At 39.7% G+C, this 22,409-nt stretch overlaps 2 protein-coding genes across 4 annotated transcripts; both read right to left on the bottom strand.

Moving 5' to 3' along the window:
- Window positions 1-1,982: 1,982 nt before the first annotated feature.
- On the bottom strand, window positions 1,983-16,727 carry NIPSNAP2 (nipsnap homolog 2). The gene is made up of 10 exons (XM_040532157.1): window positions 16,572-16,727; window positions 12,587-12,726; window positions 12,463-12,508; window positions 9,526-9,620; window positions 7,482-7,552; window positions 6,939-7,079; window positions 6,478-6,509; window positions 5,120-5,214; window positions 3,943-4,026; window positions 1,983-3,225 (listed from the first exon to the last, which is right to left on the bottom strand). Exons 1-10 carry the CDS (start codon window positions 16,655-16,657, stop codon window positions 3,161-3,163), a joined length of 855 nt encoding a protein of 284 aa, XP_040388091.1. The 5' UTR covers window positions 16,658-16,727; the 3' UTR covers window positions 1,983-3,160.
- A 2,565-nt stretch (window positions 16,728-19,292) lies between these two features.
- Window positions 19,293-22,380, bottom strand: MRPS17 (mitochondrial ribosomal protein S17). 3 transcript variants are annotated; one of them, XM_040532163.1, is made up of 3 exons: window positions 22,314-22,380; window positions 21,227-21,373; window positions 19,293-20,002 (listed from the first exon to the last, which is right to left on the bottom strand). In XM_040532163.1, exons 2-3 carry the CDS (start codon window positions 21,347-21,349, stop codon window positions 19,712-19,714), a joined length of 414 nt encoding a protein of 137 aa, XP_040388097.1. In that variant the 5' UTR covers window positions 21,350-21,373; window positions 22,314-22,380; the 3' UTR covers window positions 19,293-19,711. The 3 variants fall into 3 exon arrangements, with proteins under 3 accessions (XP_040388097.1, XP_040388096.1, XP_040388099.1); XM_040532162.1 differs by lacking the exon at window positions 22,314-22,380 and adding an exon at window positions 21,884-22,114; XM_040532165.1 differs by lacking the exon at window positions 22,314-22,380 and adding an exon at window positions 21,515-21,683.
- Between the last annotated feature and the right edge of the window lie 29 nt (window positions 22,381-22,409).

Raw genomic sequence — 22,409 nt, 5'->3', positions numbered from 1 at the left:
ATTCCACTAATGCCACAGTTAGAAGACAGTGCATGAGGCTTTGTGCCACAGAGATGTTAACATTCACAACCGTATCTTCTGCCAGTGTTGACTGCTATGGAAACACGGCACTGCGCCAATGATTTCACAAGAGCTCTTTAGGTCAGACTGTTTTGAAAAAAAAATCACACCCCCTCCACTGGGCAAACAGCAAGCCCTCCCTCCTGGTCCAAGAGGTACCCAAAGGATTAGTTACTTTAGCGAGTAGCTGAGCTCTTTCAACTGTAAAATAGTGGAAAAAAACAGAGGGGAATAAAGCAGCATGAGGAAACTTTCAATATTGCAACCAAGGTACTGGTTTACTTGAGCGTATCCCATCACAGCAGAGCCAAATCTGGAGAGCAGTACATGTTACCAGAGAGAGAACCAATTTGTTTTCACATGTCTTCTAACTAAGAGCTACGGGGAAGCATATTGCTTCATATAGAGCTTTTTATTTTAATGTGATTATTCAGTGAGGCAGAGTTGCTTTAAGTTACATTTTCAATTTGCACAAGGGGATTTTTTTAAAAGAACAATTTAAACTCTTTCTAGAAAGACTACAGGACAACTAAAACTTGAGTTCATGTCTTCATTACGGTGCTTTGAACTGGAACACGAATTGGCAATTACCTGAGACCCTTCCAGGCATTGTTCCCTGCTTCCCAACCACTGGAAAGCGATTTCAGTTCTGAACTCGATGATTCTACTCTAAGAAATGCTAATGTTTTGTTAGTCAAAGGAAGAAGGCAAACTCAGCCATGAAATTAAGAGGAAAAGACAACGATGTTTACAACAGGAGAAAACCAACTTCAGAAAGGGCTCAAGCAATGGTACGAAAAGATACCCATTACTTATGGACTCTGTTATGGTTTGTGAGCTTATCTCACAGTTACCTGTAACTAAAATAACATGAACTAGTCTCTCTCTGATGAGAGAGCACAAGTTTGTAGCTCAGAATGATAGGAGGCACATAAAAAATACATTACAACAATACCAGGGATTTAGATCGTAGGTAGCCCATAAAGACTGAAGAGATTTGTGATATCTGGTGTCACCCTGCAGAACATCCAGTTATTCCTTAGAATTTTATTCATCCAAAATCTCATGGGCCTTCAAATACAAGAGTTTTGCCCAGCTATATTTAATTCTTAGTGCTTCTGACTGAAGGCTAGATACATGGATTGCAACGGAACCCACAAAATCCTTTAACTCCAAGAATGTTTTTTGCCTTTTGTCTGTGATGAGATGGTTGGTTATGAGGGTTAACTTACCAGAAGAACTCTCTAGGAACAAGAAATATGGCAGGATACTGGGAGAAATAACAAGGACTGGAAGCTGATATTGTCATCTTTTTTTTTCCCTTTTGCACCTAAAGAGTAGTCTCAAAAGTCTGGAAAAGGACAGCCTGAAATGATAGTACTGACCACATAACTGATTTACAAGAAGGAACAGATGAAATGATGTGTGTGGCCCATTAACTGAGCCAAGCTGAGAACTTTAAGCTAATACAGTACAAAAGTTTACTCGGTAAAATCCCATAGTCAGCTGACAACATACACAGAAGGAAAATATGGAAACAGACAAGAATCAAATCAAATGTTGACTTTGTTCAAGATGAAGGTAAGAGTGCAGTGTATTTTACATGGGAGAAAAAGAAGAAATCACACCTGAAAAATAAGCGTATTTTGTGGAGAATAATCAAAAGGAAAAATATTTTGGATTTATCACCATAGCACTTAAAACACTTAACAAAATGGGATGTAATGGAGATACTGCAAATTCATTTTGGAGAGGGAGGGCTGAAGACTGGGAAGGTGTCCCTGACACAGGGAAGTGAAACAGGAACTGATACTGCCTAACCAAGCTGAAATATTCTATGTAGTTATTCAAACGGTTCATCATAAACACTGCAAGGTGAGAGAAAACACAGATGGTGCAATACGTATATGGTGCCAGTAATATGTGAAAATTAAAAGGATTTTATTGACTGATGTTTTTCCTGAAAACTCATTGAAATGTACAAACTGGACATTCAGTAACTGATTTGTACATTCTGTATGTTACACTGATTCTTGCAGCCACTTTGAAGAGAGAATATTATTTTCACTTACAGGATGTTCACATCATCGCAGACACTAAAAGTGTTGATATACTCTAGTCTAAAAGTGAAACCAAAATAGAACTGGACATAATGGTACACTGCTTTTTGCCAATCCTATTGACTCAACATGCGCCAGTTTCACACATTAAGTACCTACTGTACAGTTAGTGAAACACCTGACCAAGCATATGTCTGAAGTCATGATTGCTTATTAAATAAAACCCCTTTTCCTAGACTTCCAAGTTGTTTGTAGACATAAATGTACTTAATTCAACTTGTTTCCCTGCAAAATGTTCAGACAATCATGTCTTGTCAGTATCTCTTTGAAAATTGTGGTTCACGCTAAAAAAAAAAGGCTGTAAATAATTTCACAAAATTAATTCCAGATGTAGGTATTTAGAGAAATGTGTAGTTAGTTTCAACAGGCTTCGGTGTCCTTGCAAAACAGAATGCCCTGTTCTCTGTCCATAATCTATCACGTTACAGGTAATATTATCCTCAATTAATAACTGCCTATTTATAAATTTAGAGCTACTTACTGGTTTCAGTCCTGCTAGAACAGCTAGGTGTACTTCAGAGTTAGAGACATCACAACTGCCTGAGGGTTTCAGAGCTCCTATCTTCAGAACTCCCCCATATGTTTTTTCAACCTGCAGTCATTTTATTGCTACACAAAGGCCACAGCAACTGTTGCTCCCTTTTGTTGCTGGTACTGAACACTGGGCATTTTCTATCCAGCAGGACATATTAAATACTGTACGCCATATTTAACCTCAGGAACTGTCTCACAGAAGAACTTGTACATATCTTTGGACTTGCTTACAGTCAACCAACCCTTTAATTACAGTCCTGTATTTCTTTTTTTCCTGGTACAATCCTAAGAGCAAAACGTCATTAGAATCTGAAGAAAAGAGGTCTCTTTTATAAGCTCAATACAGTACTTTTATATTTCTGACTATGATATACAATGTATACCATAAATTAATTAAGACAAATACTTGTCACTTAATCTATGTAGGCACAAGTAAATCAATGACTTTACTGAAGTGGAGAAATCTTCAACGGTATCATGATTCTGGACTCCATTTCCTGAATAAGGGGCACTGAAAAAAATCGAGACAAGGTTTAATTTCACTAAGAGATCATTAGCAGTTCTGTATCAGTTTAAACAGATATTATTGTCTTCAAATTACTCCCCTAGCAAGTACATGTCAAAGTCATCAGTGACCACCAACAATCCTGTAACTGAAGCATAGCTGTTTTGAGAAATGAGTGATTTTTTTTCAGTGTAATCTGTCTCTGCTCCTTTGAAGACAAATATTTCTATTCCTTTTCCCCATAATGAAAGTTACCTTATATTTTTCTGGTACACTTTCTTTGAAATAGATCCTATGAACCTGAAATCTAACATTGTTAGCATACTTTTCTGAGTTTTGTTATGAAAGCTATCTTTGATCTCAAAGATCTCCTGGCTTCTATTTCCAAAGTCTAATTTCCCCTTTTAAAGAAATGTATTTTACAAGGCTCCAGTATTTGATGAAACCTGTTGCTCTACAGGAGAGGTGTTTGCATGAAAATTGACTATTAATGTCAGAAATTTTTAGCAATCATGGAGCGTCTCCAAGTTTGTACAATCGATTGCAAAATCCACTTCACAGCTTAGTGAAATGTCCCTCCTTTACTTTACAGTAGCAAAAATGACACACGGATGCACTCAAAATACAGATGCTATACTTATCATTACACAATGTACTGAAGAATTAAAATGATGGCATGCAGAAAGGTCTGCCTCCAGCATTCCAATGAGGTTAATATGTTACCTGTGTAATAGACTAGTTCATCCCAGCCAGGTTTATGCCATGCAGCATTCCTTATATCTTCTCTCGTTTGGAGATCTTTGTAGGCTAGTGAGGGAAAACAACAAGCACAAAGCTTAGAAGTAACTCCTTTTCCTTCTGCATATGAAAAGCTCCCTTAAAAGTATTCTAGAGTGTAATTAGGAGACTGCAAACATGAGGAAGGAAAAAAGTCAGATGTTCTCCACAAAAAGGAAAACTCCCAAACCAACGCAAACAGAAGGAACTGGGGAAGAGAGAGAAACATACTCTGCAAATGCTACACCATGTAAGTACTGCATGGTTGGAGCGTTTTGGGTGGTGGTGGGTAAACAGACATCAAACGGTGTTCGGTGAAACATTCATCTCTGACCATGAGCATTTCTATAAAAATTGCCAAAGAGTATTAGAGACAGAGTACCAAAAAAACTAACGTGTGCTGATTGTAAGCTTTTAAGTGTGACAATGGCTATCAATGTCAGCATGAGTAAACCTAAACATGGTGGGGAGAGAGGTCTTAGAAAACAGGTAAGGCAAATAATGCAGTAGACTATTGTTCTATGTGGGCGGTGTCAGATTTCTAATGCTGAAATATAATATTCTGAATTGTCAAGACCTGAAGCTAATGCTGCATGTTTTCTAAAATAAGTATTAGACAATGAGTTTCTTCAAGGTGAAACAATCCTAACTTAAAAAGCACCTAAGCATTGGTGGAAACTAACAAACACACAAATAAGCCAAAACACTGTAACGTAGTAATGTAAATCAGTGCTTGACTTTCCTTCTTTTAGATGTGGTACGTGTGATGCTTGAAAATAAACTGTAAAAGTCTGACTTCAGCATGAATGGGGATGGAGAAGAGAGATGGCAGGACATGGCTTGTCATGTTTATATTACTGAAAGCAAACAAGTAGATAAGAAAAAGCCATGAGAAACTGTTGATGGAAACAGAACAAAGCATGAAACGTTCACTTCTGCTTGCTTCTTTTAAAAGTAAAGTTCCCTACACAAAAATACAGAAAATCAACGTAGTTGACGTAAAAGAAAAAACTCAGTAAGACATTCCTCTGCCTTTTGGAAAAACTTTGTCTCCTGGGCAAAGTCAACAGTCTGTTAGGGGCTGATTGAGTGAGAAAGAAGCATACAACATAAACAAGTTTACCCCAAAGGTGATGAACCATATACAGCTGTCCAATTTGTGAGAAAAATCCTCCAACTGCTTCATTATTATCCTGTCGGAAACGAATTGCACGAGCCCTACAGAAGACCAAAGGAGCCTTTAAGAACAACAGAACTGAGTAGGAAATAAGTGATAACTGAAAGGAAAGCACATGTGAAAGGAAGCCCAAATTTTAAACATTTGCAGTACCCTTCAGCAATTAAAAACGACAAAAAAAAAAAGCTACACTTTTTTCCAGTACTAAGTAATTAAAACATGCCTTGTTAGAATGTGTTAGAATTTGAGGCCCATGGTTTTATTAGTCTGTGTATTAATAAGTCTTTGTTTTCAAGATCAGATCCATTATAATAACTGCTGAACAGCGTAAAGTGGCAGGATATTTTTATAGAAGGTTCTTCTAAAACTAAACCCGTGGGTTTCAGTCATACCATCTTTGCCACACTCATTTACCACAGATTTTGTGGTTGTGAAATCCAGCTTTTTTATTCACACGGACATTTGTTATGCAGCTCCACTATGCGACATTGCATGATTTATTGTGTGAATAAGATCAATATCTCTTTTAACTACAAATCTGTTGCATGTTATAAACGACATTGGATACCATTGTAGATATGCCTATCTTATAAAAAAATAAATTACTGGAAAATTACTGTAATTAAAAAAATTATATTGATGACAACATGTCTAAAAATCCAAGTCCTCACCTTTGTCAAAATAATTGAAAATACTCCACATTATTTAACTATCAACCATACGAACTGCATGGACTTAGTGAATGTCAACTGGAAGAAACGTACACTGGTGTTAAGCAAGAAAAAATCAGAGAGACAAGATCTTAAGAGGACACTGTCTCAAATGCTTTTATAACCTATATACTAAAATATAAATGTGCTGCTCAATACATTTTCAAGACGCAACTTTTTAAAGATTAGAAAAGCCAAGACTTAGACCATTTAAACTAAAAACAAGTCAATTACTAGTGGTGCTGAAGTTGTGAAAGATCAACACAGTGTTAAGGAGCTAACAGCCTCCCTTCACTGAGCAGTGCTTTCAACTAAAAATAAATTATTTCTGCTATATGATATCAAGCTAAAAGGGTTATGTAAAGGAAAGCCAAATCATGGAGCCCACAGAACTGTTTGCACACAGAATTCCTCTTTCTTTCCTCAGAGGATAAATTGAGGGTCAAAGAACTATTTTACAAGTTGCCTAAGAACAGAAGCAAACCATTAACTGGGTGACTGAAATGCTTTGGTACCACTCTGCCACCTCCACTTCATAACTTTTAAACACACATCTCTCAAGGAGGAGAACAAAAGTGCTATAGCAATACTTACCAGTAATTTCCCCACTCAATCATTGTTCCAGGCTACAAAAACAAAACAGACTGTTAAAACTGTAGTGTAAAGAAATCTACAATATTTAGACAGTTTTCACAACATTCACATATGGAAAACACTATTTATTAACAAAATCACTTCCTTGAAGTGATAAGCATATTATAATCGTCTGTAATTACTCTGTTTAGTTACTATATTACTTCTTCGTCATTTTCCAGAAGTTTCCCTCAAATTAAAACACAGGATTTTCAGCCCTTCATAGAAGACATTAGTGTCTTGTTGGAGCTTGCCTTAATTCTGGACCCCACACTTTGAAAGCAATAATGACTCAGCCATCAGCTTTGATAAGAAACAGATTTTTAAGAGGTCTGTTTTCCATCTACACTGTATAAACACGCTTTGAACATTTTACAACAGAATATAGCTTAAAAAAAATAAAAAGAAAAATTGAAACTTACTCTAAGTTGATAGGATCTCAGTTCATAAATATTAGGCCCCTCTCTGGGAACAGGTTCATTCCAGAAACTAAACTCCAACAATAGCTGGTTCTTGCGAGAGAGAAGCATGTTACCTCTTTCTTTGCGAAACTCTGTGAATTCCTTAAAAACAACGTGATCATTGTCAAACTGTATATTATGTTTCAACAACAAAAAGCAGTAAACCATACAGCAGTTTAGATTTTTCAATGCTATCTTGGAGTTCTGGACATTGAAATCCTTTAAATTGTACAGGCATCTAACCTCCCCTGGCATCTTTGAAAACTTCAGCTGGCATATTTACAGAGCACCTGAGAATCTTGAAGTGTTTCATAAAGTATTCAGGTATCAAGACTCAGTAGTTTTCAATCTGAGAGTAAACCCTTTTCTAAAGCTTTTTCTAGGGCTGTACAGATGGTGATGACATAGAGAAGTAAAAGCAGGTATCTAAAATGAGTGCTGCTTGGCTCTGATCATTCTATGTTCTCTTCTATTAACCATTTCTAACAAATCCATGCGTTTTACCTTATTTTGACGGAGTTTACTCATGACCTCATTGAGAGCTGGATAGCCTCCTTCATACCTCCACAGATGAACTGAAACAGAAAAAAAGGAAGTTTTTTCATGGATGTTGCATGTAAGTTGCCAAACTTATGGAATATCACAGTATAAATTGCTCTTCATACAACAGAATTATAAGAAAACAGAAGTCATGTAACTGGCTTAAAAATAGATTTTCATTAAAGAAAGCACTACACATTTGAACTTTTTAAGAACAATAGGATCATTCGTTTTTTGAAAGGGGTTCGTTCAGAAAATTCTACAATCTACTCTGAGGATAACAGGAAGATTATTTAAAGAAGTTTTTTGTTGCCATGCTAGTAAAATGCGATGACTTTACGTGACTGTAATTTAAACTGAGATTCAATTTAACAGGCTGATTTAATTCCAGAAACATGTTTTATACCAATTTCACCTAAGAACAAGAGATTGGTTGAGTTCCTAGTTCAGCAAGTTACTTGAGGAAAAAGAGCATAAGACACTTTCAGTAGGATGAAAAATGATGGAAATGTTATTTTTGCGGTAAACATTACATTAAAAAAGCATACCAGAAGATACCTAAATGTGCTAGAATATTTGGTAGGATTTTCCCCATAAAAACAACTTCAGAATAGGTATTTGCATTTGATGGTCTTTTCAAAGCATTCTTCCTTTAATTAATCACAATATATGGCTTTAATAAATCATTATTAGATTTATTTACAAACACTTACTATAGCAAGGCAACAATATTTCACCTCAAAGAGTCCCAAAAGCTATTTCCTCTCCTATATAAAAGTCCTGTGCCTTTCCCAGAAGAGTGATGTAGAGGCTAATGTAAGGCACTTCACTATGATAGCAGATTCATCCAGTGTGCCTGCTTCTATATGTCTAGTCCCCAGGGCGAATTTGATATATCCAGCTGGTATTAAGACCGCCTGGGTAGAAGTACTGAACAAGTCAAAACCCCATAATCTGCTTTATTAGACTGCTAGAACTGCTGCAATAACATTTTCAAGCCAGGCTATGGATGCAATTACAGATACAGTCTGTGTTAATACATTAAAAAAAAACAATGAATGAGACTTGGTTAAGACACTCTCATTTCAATCGTCATCATTCTCCAACTTCCCTTCAACTTTTAAGAATTGTTTCTCAGACACTGTTTGCTTTACCTACTGCTATTTCCTCACATTTGTGCAGTGTCAATATTGGAATATGCTGGGAGTGCAGGAAAATTACTGTCTACATGAGTATATTCTTCAATAATTCTTCAATAATGGAGTGACATTGATACTAGCACAGCTCTAACCATGGAGCTTCTACGACATAAGAAATATCAGCACACCACTTTGTATTTGTGGTTTCCCATTCCTTCGATTTCCCAGAGCCCAGGAAATTTTTCAGGTTTTCTTTCTGCATGAGACTCTTTGCAGTTACCTCTGTAGCAGCTCTTCAGTAATTAGTAGTTCAATATATTTTCAATCTGTGTTAGGTGGTATCCTTACATGAACAAGAACTGAAATATTTATACTTTCTTACAGTAAGGGCTTAGCTTACTGTAAGCTTATAATGCAATCCTTTTTTTCAGATGGTGTGAAAAATGATTTGCATTTCATTATCATACAGCAGTTAGAGTATGAAAGTCTGAGTAAAGCTTTTATAGTGGCCAATACAAGTTCAACTCTGCCTTTGTGAGCCTTTGGCTTAAGTATTCAGGAACACAACCCGTGCCTGCAAAATATTACCAGAGCAAATTTTACAAGGATTTCCCCAAACTGTTAATCTACCACCTGGAAGACAGGAAAGTATTAACAATAGGACAAATTTTAGGAATTAAAGCTTCACTGTCAAACTCAGCAAGACAAAAAGCAAGCACTGTAAATGTTAATATGACTACTGTAACTGATGCACACACATCCTTGCTGTACAGGTTTACTAACAACAGAGATGATTTAAAGAGAAGAAACCTGCCAAGCACACGTTTCACTTGTATGGTTTTACGTTCTGTTGTACTTCTATCTCCTACCAGCCTGATCTTGCTCTCCGTACCACGTGTTCCAAGTCCCCACCAGTGCACATGGGTAGTGTTTTTCTTCATGAATCTTTGGCAGCACCTCTTGACTTGAAAACAAGGAATACAGACACTGTGTTGCATTTCCTTCAGGGAGGCTACAGTTGATATGTATAACAAATCACCCCGCGTTTATCATTATGGTATGAAAAATCACAAGCTCTACGTTTCAGAAGAGAAAGCTGAAATACAAGAATCTGCTACACAAGGGGAAAGATAGCTACAACACTACATAAAATTAAGGTGTTACCATTTCTTAGACTGTAACACAAATGCACAGCATGGTAGGATTCTTTGGATGCAATGAATGATGTGATATCACCTAACAGGTTATCCAACACATTAGGAAAATAAACATCAGGATATCTCACTTACAGGAAACGCAGCCTAGCTACATGGGTGGTTTGCTTTAGGGAAATGGTTTCTTTATCAAGAGAGGTAGAATACACAATAATAGGAAAGGACAGTCTTTCTCCTATACCACGTACAATGTTTTTAATTCTGTTGACCTGAATGAATAAAAACAAGTATTTTGTTTGATCAAATGAAGACCGGGGTTCGTAGTACACAGACTTACTGCCTTCTACAATTTCAGAAAGTAGATCTAGTTTGAGACAACTTATCCTTTAAAACACTGTGAAACTGCCTAGCAAATAGATCTAACACAAAATTTAATTTGTTTGATTTTTTCCAGTATTGGTACTAGTTTTTCAAATGTTAAAATGTAACCAATATTAGCATCAGGAAATTAAGTTTTACTGATAGCTAACTTGGTAAAGTCAGCTTTCATCGCACTGAATTTTGATGAATAAATCTATGGTCTGGATGAACTTTGCTTTTCAGTATTCTTCCCTGAATAGTTACTACTTTTACCCAGTTTGGTTCATGGGCAGCGTCTCTGCATGGTATCAAATAATAGGAAGCAGGCTGGTCTTGTGCTAACAGAATATGAGAGTTCTACCACTTGGTTCTTGGTTCTACCACTGACTTTCTAGATGACCTAGAGCAAATCTCATTACCAATTTGTATCTCAATATTTCTTATTAGATAGTGGAAATAATATGACAGAAAGACTTTCCAAGGATGTTTTCAGTCACCATCAGTGCTTCTACAAAGCATAACGAGATCCTAGAAAGGCAGCTTTAAACAGGAATGTTAACTACAACAGTCCTACAATATATTTTGTTGTAAATTATATTAAAAAAATACAGAATACCTTTTAATTCATAGACTTTTACACCGTCTTTTTCATTTTAAAAAATTTCCCTAGTTCTTCAGAAGGGGTCCTCAACCACAGTGATTCATGAAGTACTTTCATAATTGTCTTTGTTACATTATTTCTTTATGAATACATGATGACTAATCCTTATTCTGATTTCATAAAGAAAAAAAGAATTTACCTGCTCATGTTTAATTAAGGAAGGAGGGAAGTTCAGAAGTTCTTCCTTTTTTTTTTTTACTACTCCATTCTTAATGGAATACTTAAACTATCTTTGGTTTGGAAAGAATAAATCCAACCCCACATACTTCATCTGACTGCTGTCAGCAGTTTCTTTCTTTGCTATTGTCTCTTTCCTTGAAAATAAAAGCCTCTGCTTTCACTCAATGTTTAGGTAGCTCATGAGTGTGGAGAAGTGGTTCCCGGTCTCATACAATTGGACATGTTTATATTAAGCTTTTAAACAGAAAGATGGCTGAATGCTAATTGTGCTTCTCTGTATATACACTTTTTAAACAAAAAGATTAAAAATACCTTAAGTTTGAAAGTTATTCTAGTGGATTTGTATATTTGTATAGCAAGGAAAATAGGTTTGGGTTATCGAGCCCCATTTCAAAGCTGAACATGGGTATGTTGGACAACCTACTTATGGATGTACAATGAACCCATAACAGAGTTGAGGACGTAAATTAGGAGTTGTGAACTTCCTCACCCTCCAGCCCAGTTGATGTCTCAGCCAATACACCACCCTTAAAAAATTGGTTGCTGTAGGGTACCACTGTCCTGAGAATGTTTTATTTAACTGACAAGATGATCACTGTCAGTGAGAAAGCCCTGCTGGTTCCAAACATTTGAGGCTCACTACTTTCCCAAATTTAAACATTCAGTTCTTTTAAAAGGCAGCTGTTCTGGCTCCAATGGAGTCATTGTGTAGGCAGAACAGGACTAATATTTGTCTAATTTCATCGTTAAAATAGTAAATTTAACATGGTGCCATTCATGCATTTTATAAAGCTGTAACTTTTTGGAAAACCCACACTATCACTGCTCTCTCTGGAGGATATCATCTCAATGCAAAGATCCTATCCAAGGATTTGTGCAGCTCTTGAAGAGTAGATCTCAGTAACATAACTTTGTAGAAGAAAGATACAAATGAACTGAGGGAAAATCAAACCCCGCATTTTTAAAATCTCCTCAGAGTTATACTTTAATTGAAAACTGGCATGCAGGTTTACTTACCAGCGCTCTCTCCCTCTTGTTCCTGTATACAGACAATAACCAACCCTCAACAAATTCCTACATGGCAGCTAAAGTTGGGGCATGCTAGCATACCAGGATCTGCTCATGTGGACCAGCAATGGTAAGTAAGACACCTAAGGAAGGGGAGTGATCTATTCCAACAAACTTCACTTCTGGTTTCACAAAAGGCATCACCCTAAGCAGCAGCTCAGGAAAATGACACCTCCACATGGGAAGGCAGGGGGTGAGCTGAGTCAAGTACCTTTTGCTAGCTTTCTACAAAAATAGTATGATCTATTTACCATTGTACCCTGAAAGTAAATGCAGAATTTGTCCACCTCCCCGCTAAATAATTATCATATCTGCCAATTTTCAGAACAGCTTGTGACCAAATCAACAAGTCTAAAATGTGAAAACATAACGTGCACACTTACCAAAGCTTGTTGTAGGCGTCTAGACATTCTGGTTTTACATTGTGAACTGAAACAACAACATTAGATGAGAAATGCAGGAATGGAACAAAGGAATGGTAATGTTAAATATAAAAATATCACTCACTCTGTAGTTTATACAGACTGCTGGTCTCCCTTTTGGCTAGAAGGTTGGAGTGAGCATCCTTCCTCGGGTCGACTTTGCGAACAAATAGCGATTTTAACCAGCTGTCTTCACGAGGTCTGCTAGCTGAAGATACCAGCCCCCTACATATTAACAAGAACATTACACTGTCACCAAGCGTGTCTTGAAAATGCCCATAATGCAGGGAAGACAAGCACAATCAATTTAATACAGACTCATAACATAGTTACAGCCAGGGCTGCTCCTAAATCTTTCCACCGAGCCACTCGCTAGCAAGGTAGAGGCAGTTCTCTCCCCATGGGATTTACCTTCTCACAAACCATTTTATGTGACATAGAGCTGAACGGTCAACCACGAGCTATCTACTCTTATCTATCTTGTAAAGCATGGCAGGGAATGGGTGGATGGCTGCTTTTACTGCCTATTTATCTTCTTTTTAATTGCCTTTGCCCAAGAAGGCTGGGTCTGTCCTGATGTACACAGACAGGAGTGAAAAAGAGCAAAAAGTGTGCATAAGGAAAGACTTGTACAGTGTAAATAGGAAAGTAAGTGCCATATGTTCCTATGTTTGCTTAAATATAGCTCTGAAAAGTTAAATAATGCATCTGGTGTATTTAACTGATCCTCTATAATGGATGTCAGGGGACCCCAAGTTAAAATGTTTTATCTTCTTTCTCATAAGCATTTCCTTCAGTTTGCCTCTTTTTTGATACAGGGTTTCTGCTGAAATACTGAACTATTTATCTGCAACACTAAACAAGTGGCACTACGGGTGAAAATTTAATCCTTTTCCTGTTTCGGAAGTCAACTTTTGACCCTGAATTACTGACTAGGAGACACAGATGATAGGTTTCAATCTTCAGATATAAAGCTGTCTTCCAGTATCAAAACTCTTTGGCAATCACTCAAAGATAAAAAATAGGGGAAGAAAATCTCAACTTCTTTTGGGAAAATCTCTCTATGAAGAGACACTAGTCTGTATTACAGAAAATCAATTCACACTAGCAGTGTTTTTCAACAATCAACCTTTTAGTCCCAATGTCTGAAAGTAAGCTAATGAACTGGGATGCCCCATGGAAGCAGAATGGAGGAAAGGAAAAGAAGAACATCAGCTGAAATGACCTTCAATATCAAGAAGTAATTGGTAAATATTTTATTGTATTTCTTGAAAATGGTGCTTTTTTGACCCTAACAAACACAGAAACGCATTCCTGTGCAGCAAGGTAAGCAGTCATTCTGCATACAAGCATTCAAAAGGGCATTTCATGATAGGGCTGGTGCCAGAACAGGGGGCGCGCAGCTGCCCGGGGTAGACATACCTCTGATCTCTGCTGGGGGAGGAGAGAGGCACAGACGACTGCACAGTTGTGTTGTTACAGCTACATCAGGTGCCACAGGAATGTATGCTGCCCCAGCTGATGTCAAACTGGAGAGTGGGTAAAGCCCACCTAATAAATGCATGTTTTTACAGCTCCTGGACAGCAAGCACTAATGCTCACTGGACAGCAAACAAGGCTGCAGGAGACAGAAGTCCACTGCAGCCCTGCAGTGCTTATTCTTTCATCCCAGGGAGATCTGTGCACTACCATAGTTTCTTCCCCTAGTTATTAAATGGAGTTAGCAAACGTATTTAGAGAGCTCTTCCGTGAGGATTATTGTTTGCGGCAATTTTTGAAGGAAATGGGTAATCATGTTGCTTTGTTTGCTGCTTTATCAGCAGCAACGGTAAGCTAGAGTTATGGGGATAACACTGACAAGCAAATTCCCTTGGTATTACGAAAATCTTATGACTTCACTGTAAAACTGCACCTAAAACTGGAGGTAATTTCATTTTTGATACAATGACAAAAACAGTTAATACTTTATATGAAGTCTTTTACTCAGAAATTGTCAAGATCCTCAACAATGACTAGTAAATCACAACTAGCCATCTAAATACACACTTCACTTACAATAAAGGATAGTAACAGCTGAAGTTTATTAAAACAGACATTCAGTGCACCCAACCTGAGATGCTAGGGCCTTATTTTTAATCACCAGATCCCTTGAGAAGTCCTACACTACCGTTGTCAAACTAGGCCCCGACAGACCAAGAAGCCCTGATGTGATCACCGGTTCACTCGTTTGGGCCATGTGCACCCCAGACTACCTATAGAGCAGCTAGGGACTAAATTCATGACTTCAGCCTGCCAGTTGTGAGCATCAGCCACACACTAGTTCAAAACTAATCCACCATCCAAAAGATCTACTTGTAACTAACTTCTTAACGTTATGCTCCACAGCATTATAAAAACTGTTCCAAGTAAAATGGACATCGGATCCAAATCACTTAAACATCACTAATGAAATTGTGAAGAAACGCATAGAATGAATGCAGACACACTATATGGAATTCCAATCACACTTCGCTTTTTTTTTTCTCCCATTTTTTCAGGGAGCAATTCTTATTAAAGAGAGTTTTCATGTGAACTTTTAAGGCACTGCTTGACTTTGCTAGCAAGCGCTTATCGCACAAATGTTATCTATGGTCTCAGATTTCTTGCTACAAAGACTGGGCTGTGAACACAAAAGTAGAACACTGAATAGCTTGCTTATATTATATGAACAGTGCTGGTGAAAACATTTCCATCCCCCCCAACTTCTGCTTTGGTACACAATATAAACTGGGTAGAGTAGGAGGTAACAGGTCAAATATTTAGATTTTGTAGTAATCAATGTTTGCCTGGAAGAGAAAGGAAAACAACTTGTCTATAATTGACAGGTTTTGATTTGTGGTCTAGACAGATGTCAAAGTTTATTTGAAATTTAAAAAAAATGTAACCCATGCACATAAAATTTCACAATATATGCTCTCCACAGCTCTCCCCCTTCCTGGTTCAAAAAGCTGTTTGCAGAGTTGATGCATTTAGTCTTGCACAGGGGCTGCTTCTCAGTCTAAGGCCTGAGACAGCAGCTTCCTCTGACTCAAAAGGAAGGAGGAAAAGTTGGGTGTAGATCCTTCCCATCTTGGGTGGCTCTGTCTCCAACACTTTGGGAACACGTGTGGTTGTTTCCTATATCCAAGGGACGTGTGTCTGAACACTGTGTGCCTGCACCCTTGTCACCCCAGATGTGCATGTGCCTGACCCTTCAGACACCACACATAGGTGGACATGCAAACACACCCCAACACCCAATGGGTGTGTGTGCGCGTGCCCTTACACCAGGGGGCTGTGTGGGTGCACATATCCCAGCTCCTACGGGAAGCAAGGAATCTGTGTGTCCTGATACCCACAGGGTACATATGTGTGCCACTGTGCATCATGAAATTAGGGTGAGACTGGTATGAGCAGCCACACACCCTGACACTGGGGAAAGTGTGGGTTTTGGGTTGGGGTGTGGGTCAGCTGTGCACTGTGACACTTCAAGCATGGGGTGGCCATGCACAGTGACCCCAAGGGACAGCACCATGTGTGGCTGTGCCCCCCAAAACACATCCTGCAGTGGGGCCACACACCCTGCAGCCCAGTGCAGGAGGGATGCACAGCAGCTTTACACCCTGAGCCCGGAGGAATATTGGGGTGAAGAATACCCAGGCACCCCTAAGCCAGGCGCCCCAGCGTGTGGGCTGGCTGCGCACCCCAACATAGGGGTGACACGGGGGTGCCGGCTGCCTGCACACCTCGGGGGTGATGTCGGTGCGGTTTGAGCCACAGCACAGCCGTGATCCCCCCCGCAGGGGCTGCCTCGGTGCCCGTGACCTTGAGGGCCACCCCGAGCGGGCCGCACTCCCCGCCCAACGGCCCCTCAGCTGCCGGGGCGAGAGGGGCGCCATTTCCAGTCAGGAGAGGGGCGGGTGCACGGAGGGAAGGGGAGGGGGGGATTCCGCGGTGTAGAGCGAGCGGGCCGCGCCGTCTCCCCCTTCATTCCCCCATAACCACCTTCCTCACCCTCCTCGGGGCTCCCCCTGTCCCCCCTCGGGGCTCACCTGAGGGCCAGGCCGCCGCCGGGCGATAGGCGAGGCCGGGCGCTGGCTCCCGCCAGGCTCCGCCGCAGCAGCACTCGCGCCGCCATCTTGCTCGGGCCGCCTCAGGGGGTGGCGGCGGTGAAGGGGGGGGGTTTAGGGGGGCTCCGTGGAATTGCAGCTCTACCGCCGGCCGAAGGGGGGCGCGGGGGTGCTCCAGACACGCATGCGCTGAGTGTGGGGTTTTTTTGGGGACCCGTGGGGTTTTTTGGGGGTGGTCGGGCCCTGGGCACCCCGCCGGGTCCCAGAAGGGCAGGGCCGCTGCGAGCTTGCCTCAGTGAGGGGTGAGGCGGTGCTGCTGCAGCTCCCTGTGAAGGGAAAGCTGCTGCCTGCCCCTCCTCAGCCCCCAAAACAGAAGGCTGCCTCTCTTTCCATTAAAAGACAACTGGTTTCCTCTCTTTCCATTAAAAGACAACCAAAGCATCGCTGCTCACATGTGCAGTGCAAGCTGTGGCTGCCCCTTACCTTCCAAGTGTGCAAGGAAACAGTCGAAGCCCCTCCAAAACACCACTTACCACTGCAAGCTGTCACTACCAAAACCCATGAAGTGTCACATCCACCCCACTCCAGAACCACTGGCTTCACCACTTTCATTCCCGACCTTGCAGAAAGTTCTGGCAAGGTAAAGGATGCACTTAAGAAGTAGGGTAATGTCCCATGAAAACTACTTACTAAGAAAGAATCCAGACAGTTTTTCAATCACATGCAAAAACTAGTTTCTTATTCTCCAAATAAATTTCCTGCCAAGATGCAGTTAAAATATTTTCTTCACACCATTTCCAACTCCAGTAGTGCTTACTTCAGCTAAACCAGTGGTGTGTGCTAATATCAAGTCTTCAAATAACTTTAAATTAAGAATCAACTTTAAATTAGGCAAATATTTAAAGGACAGTTCTGAAAGCAACTAGCCCATTAACAGACCAAGTAGGTTAATGAACAAATTTTGACTTTCTACATAGCACATATAAATGAAGTTTATGCAGCTTCCATTTCTATTTTGTGATTTTTCTATCAGCACACCATGAATGTTAGATGGACTAGAACATGCCATGTGCTTTAACATCAGTGAAGTACAAATGTGGTGCATCTTTAAAGACCAGTTTAGGTTAAACTTGTCAATCTTTTGAAAAAAGACTTCAGACTAAGTACATTTAATCATATTTTGATCTGAAAATGTTATGCTCCTGAGCCAGCAAGAATCTAACTGCAAGCCAAAAAGCTGATAATCTTGTGTGATGTATCAATTTTACATAAAATTACATTTACGCAGCTACTCAAGAAAAGTCACTGGAGATACAGGGAAAGATTTACTTATCAGCTGCAACTTGTTAACCAAACAGAAAAACTGTTTCCTATAAAAACCTGTACCTATAGAGAGTTTACAACTTTCCTGTCTCAAGTAGGAGGTCAAATTCCTGTACAATTCAATTGCATAACAGGAGGCAGTATCTTCTACTACCCAGAGCCATGTTCTATCCTGCATCTGATTTCCTTCAGTCTGTGCTAGGGATGAAGTTTCACATTGTATATTCACTTGAACAAGAATCAGAGCCCAGGTTTCCTTCCATTTAGACAAGGGCCACAGTTAGCCAGCTACAACTACGAATTTACATAAACTTTAACCACTTCAACAAACAGATCAAGAATAACCTACAGCCATTGTTAATAAAAGCTTCCTCAAACTGAGGGACCACATTCACATTGTTCATTTCCATACACAAGTTTGAATCAAGGTGTCTTGGCATCCCAGCTTATTGATCTGAGATGCAAGGTGGTACTTGAGGACTGCCAGTCTACTATTTGAAGAATAGTTGTTTTGAAGTACTGAAGTAAGTTTAAGTTTCTTATTCCTCCCAACCCAAATCATTTGCTGAGTTCAGACTTAGATGTTTGGGGGCAGCTGAAACAGATTTATGCAGGTAGAAGAAACTGAAAACTTGAAATTAAAGGGCAAATGATTTATTCTATTCAATGAAATAAAACAGCTGATAGCATACTAGCATAGGGTACCTGTTTGTAAAAAGATGATTTTAAGCCTAAGGAGCTCAGAAATACCTTGTTTAGCTTCTAGTCTGAAACACAGACCAGTGACAGCAGTAGACACTTGAAAAAGGACTCCTCAGCTCTGATGTACCACTGCCTGCCATATAGGAACATGGAGTGCTGTCCCCACAAGTATTTTGATGCAGACATCCCTTTACAGCAACACAGGGCTGCCGTAACAGCTGCACACTTCACTCTGTGTTCTGGAAGACAGGACACAAGATCCACAGAAGTTTCTTCACCAGAATAAAGTGATCTTTAATCTTTAACCTCTATGGGCTTCTAGTTTCATATTAAAGTATTCGGCAATTCAGTACCAGTAACTCCCCCAAAGTACATTGTTTAAATTAGCTTTTCCAATAAGATTAAGTCTAAACACCTTTACCTCTTTTGGCTTTGTCATCCCATCAGCTTATAACTCATGCTGGCAGTTCAAAGAGATCCATCTCTCCCAGAACTACACACTCTTTGGACAGGTTACAAAACCAACTCTACTAAGCTACCTGAAGTTAATATTCTCACTTCACTGCCATTATAATGGCACATACTTGGATTTTTGTCAGAACTTTAACTTAGAAGATAACACGTGATATGAACAATTAAGAGTAAATAAGGACACATGCAGGTAGCTGTTTTTTTTAAGTTTCTATACTTCCTTTCAAACACTTTAATAGAATTAGTTTAAGTAAGCCTACAAGCCACAAAAGATTGCCTGAAAGACAGAACAATCAAGTAATATAATGACCCTCCCACCGAACTTAGACAAAATAATTATGTTTTTCTCAATACTGAAGAGTCATTCCAAGTGAACAGCTGGCTTTCTGAAACTGCCAGGACTTTGGGCAAAACTACATGCAACAATAAGTGTAACAATTCACATTTTCCATGTTTTCATTTGATAGGCACCTCAAATTTTTAATCTGTAACATGTTACTAGAAGCAACTATGTTTACTATTTATTTTGACTACAAATTTCACTGAAACAATTAACATAAAGCAATAGGGCCCCAAACATCCCTGACAGAGATGAGCTGAAAAGACCCATTTAAATATTCTCTCTGCTATTTGTCTGATGAACAAACTTTAAGTTCCTGGAGTTTTTCACTTAGATAGGTTGTATCTGCCTCTGTCAGATTTTCTGAATCTGACAGATTTTCAAGGAATCTGGTTCCTGCACAGGGCTTTCCTGTTATCGGATCTATGACATTTCCAACCTTGAAAACAATTTCAGCCAGTTCGTGTTTCACGTGTTTGCTCCTCCGCTCAGGCAAAGCTTTTAGAAGAACAATGTCTCCAACAACACACTGCTGCAATGGGTCATGAGCAAAATAGGTTTTTCGCTTGTTAAAGAACTGTGGAAGGAAAAAAGTAAACCTTGGCATTAGGTTTCAAGACAGAGCAATTACTAAATATATTTAATATAAAATGAAATAAATTTCACTAAGTGAAAGCTTGTGTAATTTTTTCTCAATATTGAGTTTGGAATGTGTAGAGAAATGCAACTGTGCACACTATTTCCCAAAGAAAGCACAGTATAAACCTTCCCTAACTCTCTAATTAGGATGTTATCACCCACTGAACTTAGGGAAAAGAAGATGGGGAAAAAAACAACTACAAAAAACTGGTCATAGCCAATATGTGAATATGGATATAGTAAGTTCTTCATATAACTAGGTTCTTTTTCTTAAGATCACCATTTTCCACCAGCCTCTCTGCTCTCTAGTTCTGTTAGCTTTTCTTCTCTTTAAGACGCTCAACAATTGCTGCAACAAGACAGCTGCCTTGGTTCTTCCAAGCTCAACAGCTTTCCTGTGCGGTCTGTACTTCAAGACCTGATGTACAGCCTTATCTACCCTAATATTTCTAAAAATAATCAGCCATGAAATTGAATTAAGTTCTTACTCAATTCATTTTTCCCATATAAAAATTCAATATATATTTTGCAGAATTCAGAAACTTAAGAAGTCAACATGTTCTTCTACAGGAAGAAATAATGGACTCACAAGATCCATTACCTAATTCAACTCTGTCTTGCCTTCTCGTCAAGAAATATAACACCTACATATACCACAGGTTTCCCCATATCAATAGAGAACATGCTAATTTTAACCTCCCCATTTGAATGCATTGAAAAGAAAGTAAAAAAAGCTCTTATAGTACGTCATATACAGATTCAAATACTAAATATGCTTATAATTATGCGTACTAAAAAATAACTACAGGATCTATTGGAAAAGTGACTAATACCAAGTTTAAAAACGCAAAGCATATTCCAAATCAACAATAAAAAAATAAATTTAAGCATGAACCAACAAAACCTGCCTTCCTAACTCAGATAAAATGAAGTACATTAAGAAAGCATTTAGCAGATGACCTGAATGGGAAATAACCTGACAAAATACACTGCTCACTGCTTGTCACTCTTCATAGTCAACCTCACAGCCAAATCATTACGCAAGTCCCTTAAGGGGTTGGCAGTGTGAAGAGATTAAAAACTCTAAGAGTCAGATTAACAAAACATTCTTCCATACAGTACAATAATCACACAGCAAGACAAGTTGTTAACCAGCTTTTACCTTTAGTAAGTAAGGATCTAGCACAAGCCTTGTCACTCTCACTTTGGCAGTCTTCTGCATTTTGGTTCCTATGACTTTTCCTACTATCCATTTTGCATGGACAGCTCCACGTGGTACAGACATTGTTTGGTTACAGTCATCCAGTGCCTGGCAACAAGCAAGCAAACGTGTTATTTTAACAAAAAATAACCAGTTTCAGAGCAACAGCAGATTCCTTTGAATCATGCTGACTGCTACATACGTGAGAAAGAAATGCATAGCTATAGAAATTATGAATTTAACTCATACTTCAGCCGTTGATTTTGCTAGAAGAGTTCATGAGGTTTGCATATGACTAGAGTTAACCCAAGCAGAAAGCAGTCTATAACTGCTGCTCAGAAAATCATTTGCTTGTGCATACCCTATGACTCTTAGCTAACTAAACTTATGGTAATGAAGTTCTTCAAGTTACATGAGATAGCCAAAAGCTGCCTCACCTACAGCAACCACAATCACTTTTGAGTGAGTTCATTCCTGTAAGGAACTGTACTCCACTACTTTATTAGCTTTGTTTAAATAGGAACTGCTTTCTGCATCACCCTTACAAGAGTCACAGGCACATTAACAGAGGATATTAAAAGGCTTAAACCAGTACTAAAACTGCTGGATACTAATTACCTGTTTCTCTCTCAGCTGGCTATGCATTGCTAACCACTACTGACACCTGCTGAATTCTCAAGCTGCCCCTTTAGCACCATTACACCAGGCTCACTTAAACACCCCAGACCACCAAAAGCAGCACTTCACCCCCCGGGGGGGCCCATACAGAGCACAAAACACTTCCCAGGTCGGAGTTTGATGCTGCTTTTACCGCCCTTGACTAAGCTGCGTGATCCAGGAGGCCCCCTCAGGCCCCCTCAGGCCCCCTCAGGCCCCCTCAGGCCCCCTCAGGCCCCCTCAGGCCCCCTCAGGCCCCCTCAGGCCCCCTCAGGCCCCCTCAGGCCCCCTCAGGCCCCCTCAGGCCCCCTCAGGCCCCCTCAGGCCCCCTCAGGCCCCCTCAGGCCCCCTCAGGCCCCCTCAGGCCCTGCCGCCACCACCGCCGCCTCACCGGCCTTAAGGGAAGGGATGCGGAAGGGGCGGGGCCGCGGCCGGAAGAGCCGCGCGGCAGGGGGCGGGGCCGGCGGCGGCGGTGGGCGTGGCGTGG

Source organism: Cygnus olor, chromosome 20, assembly GCF_009769625.2.
Source record: "Cygnus olor isolate bCygOlo1 chromosome 20, bCygOlo1.pri.v2, whole genome shotgun sequence".
Taxonomy (NCBI): domain Eukaryota; kingdom Metazoa; phylum Chordata; class Aves; order Anseriformes; family Anatidae; genus Cygnus; species Cygnus olor.
The sequence above is the reverse complement of the archived record's forward strand: the minus strand, read 5'-3'. Positions and strand labels throughout refer to the sequence as shown.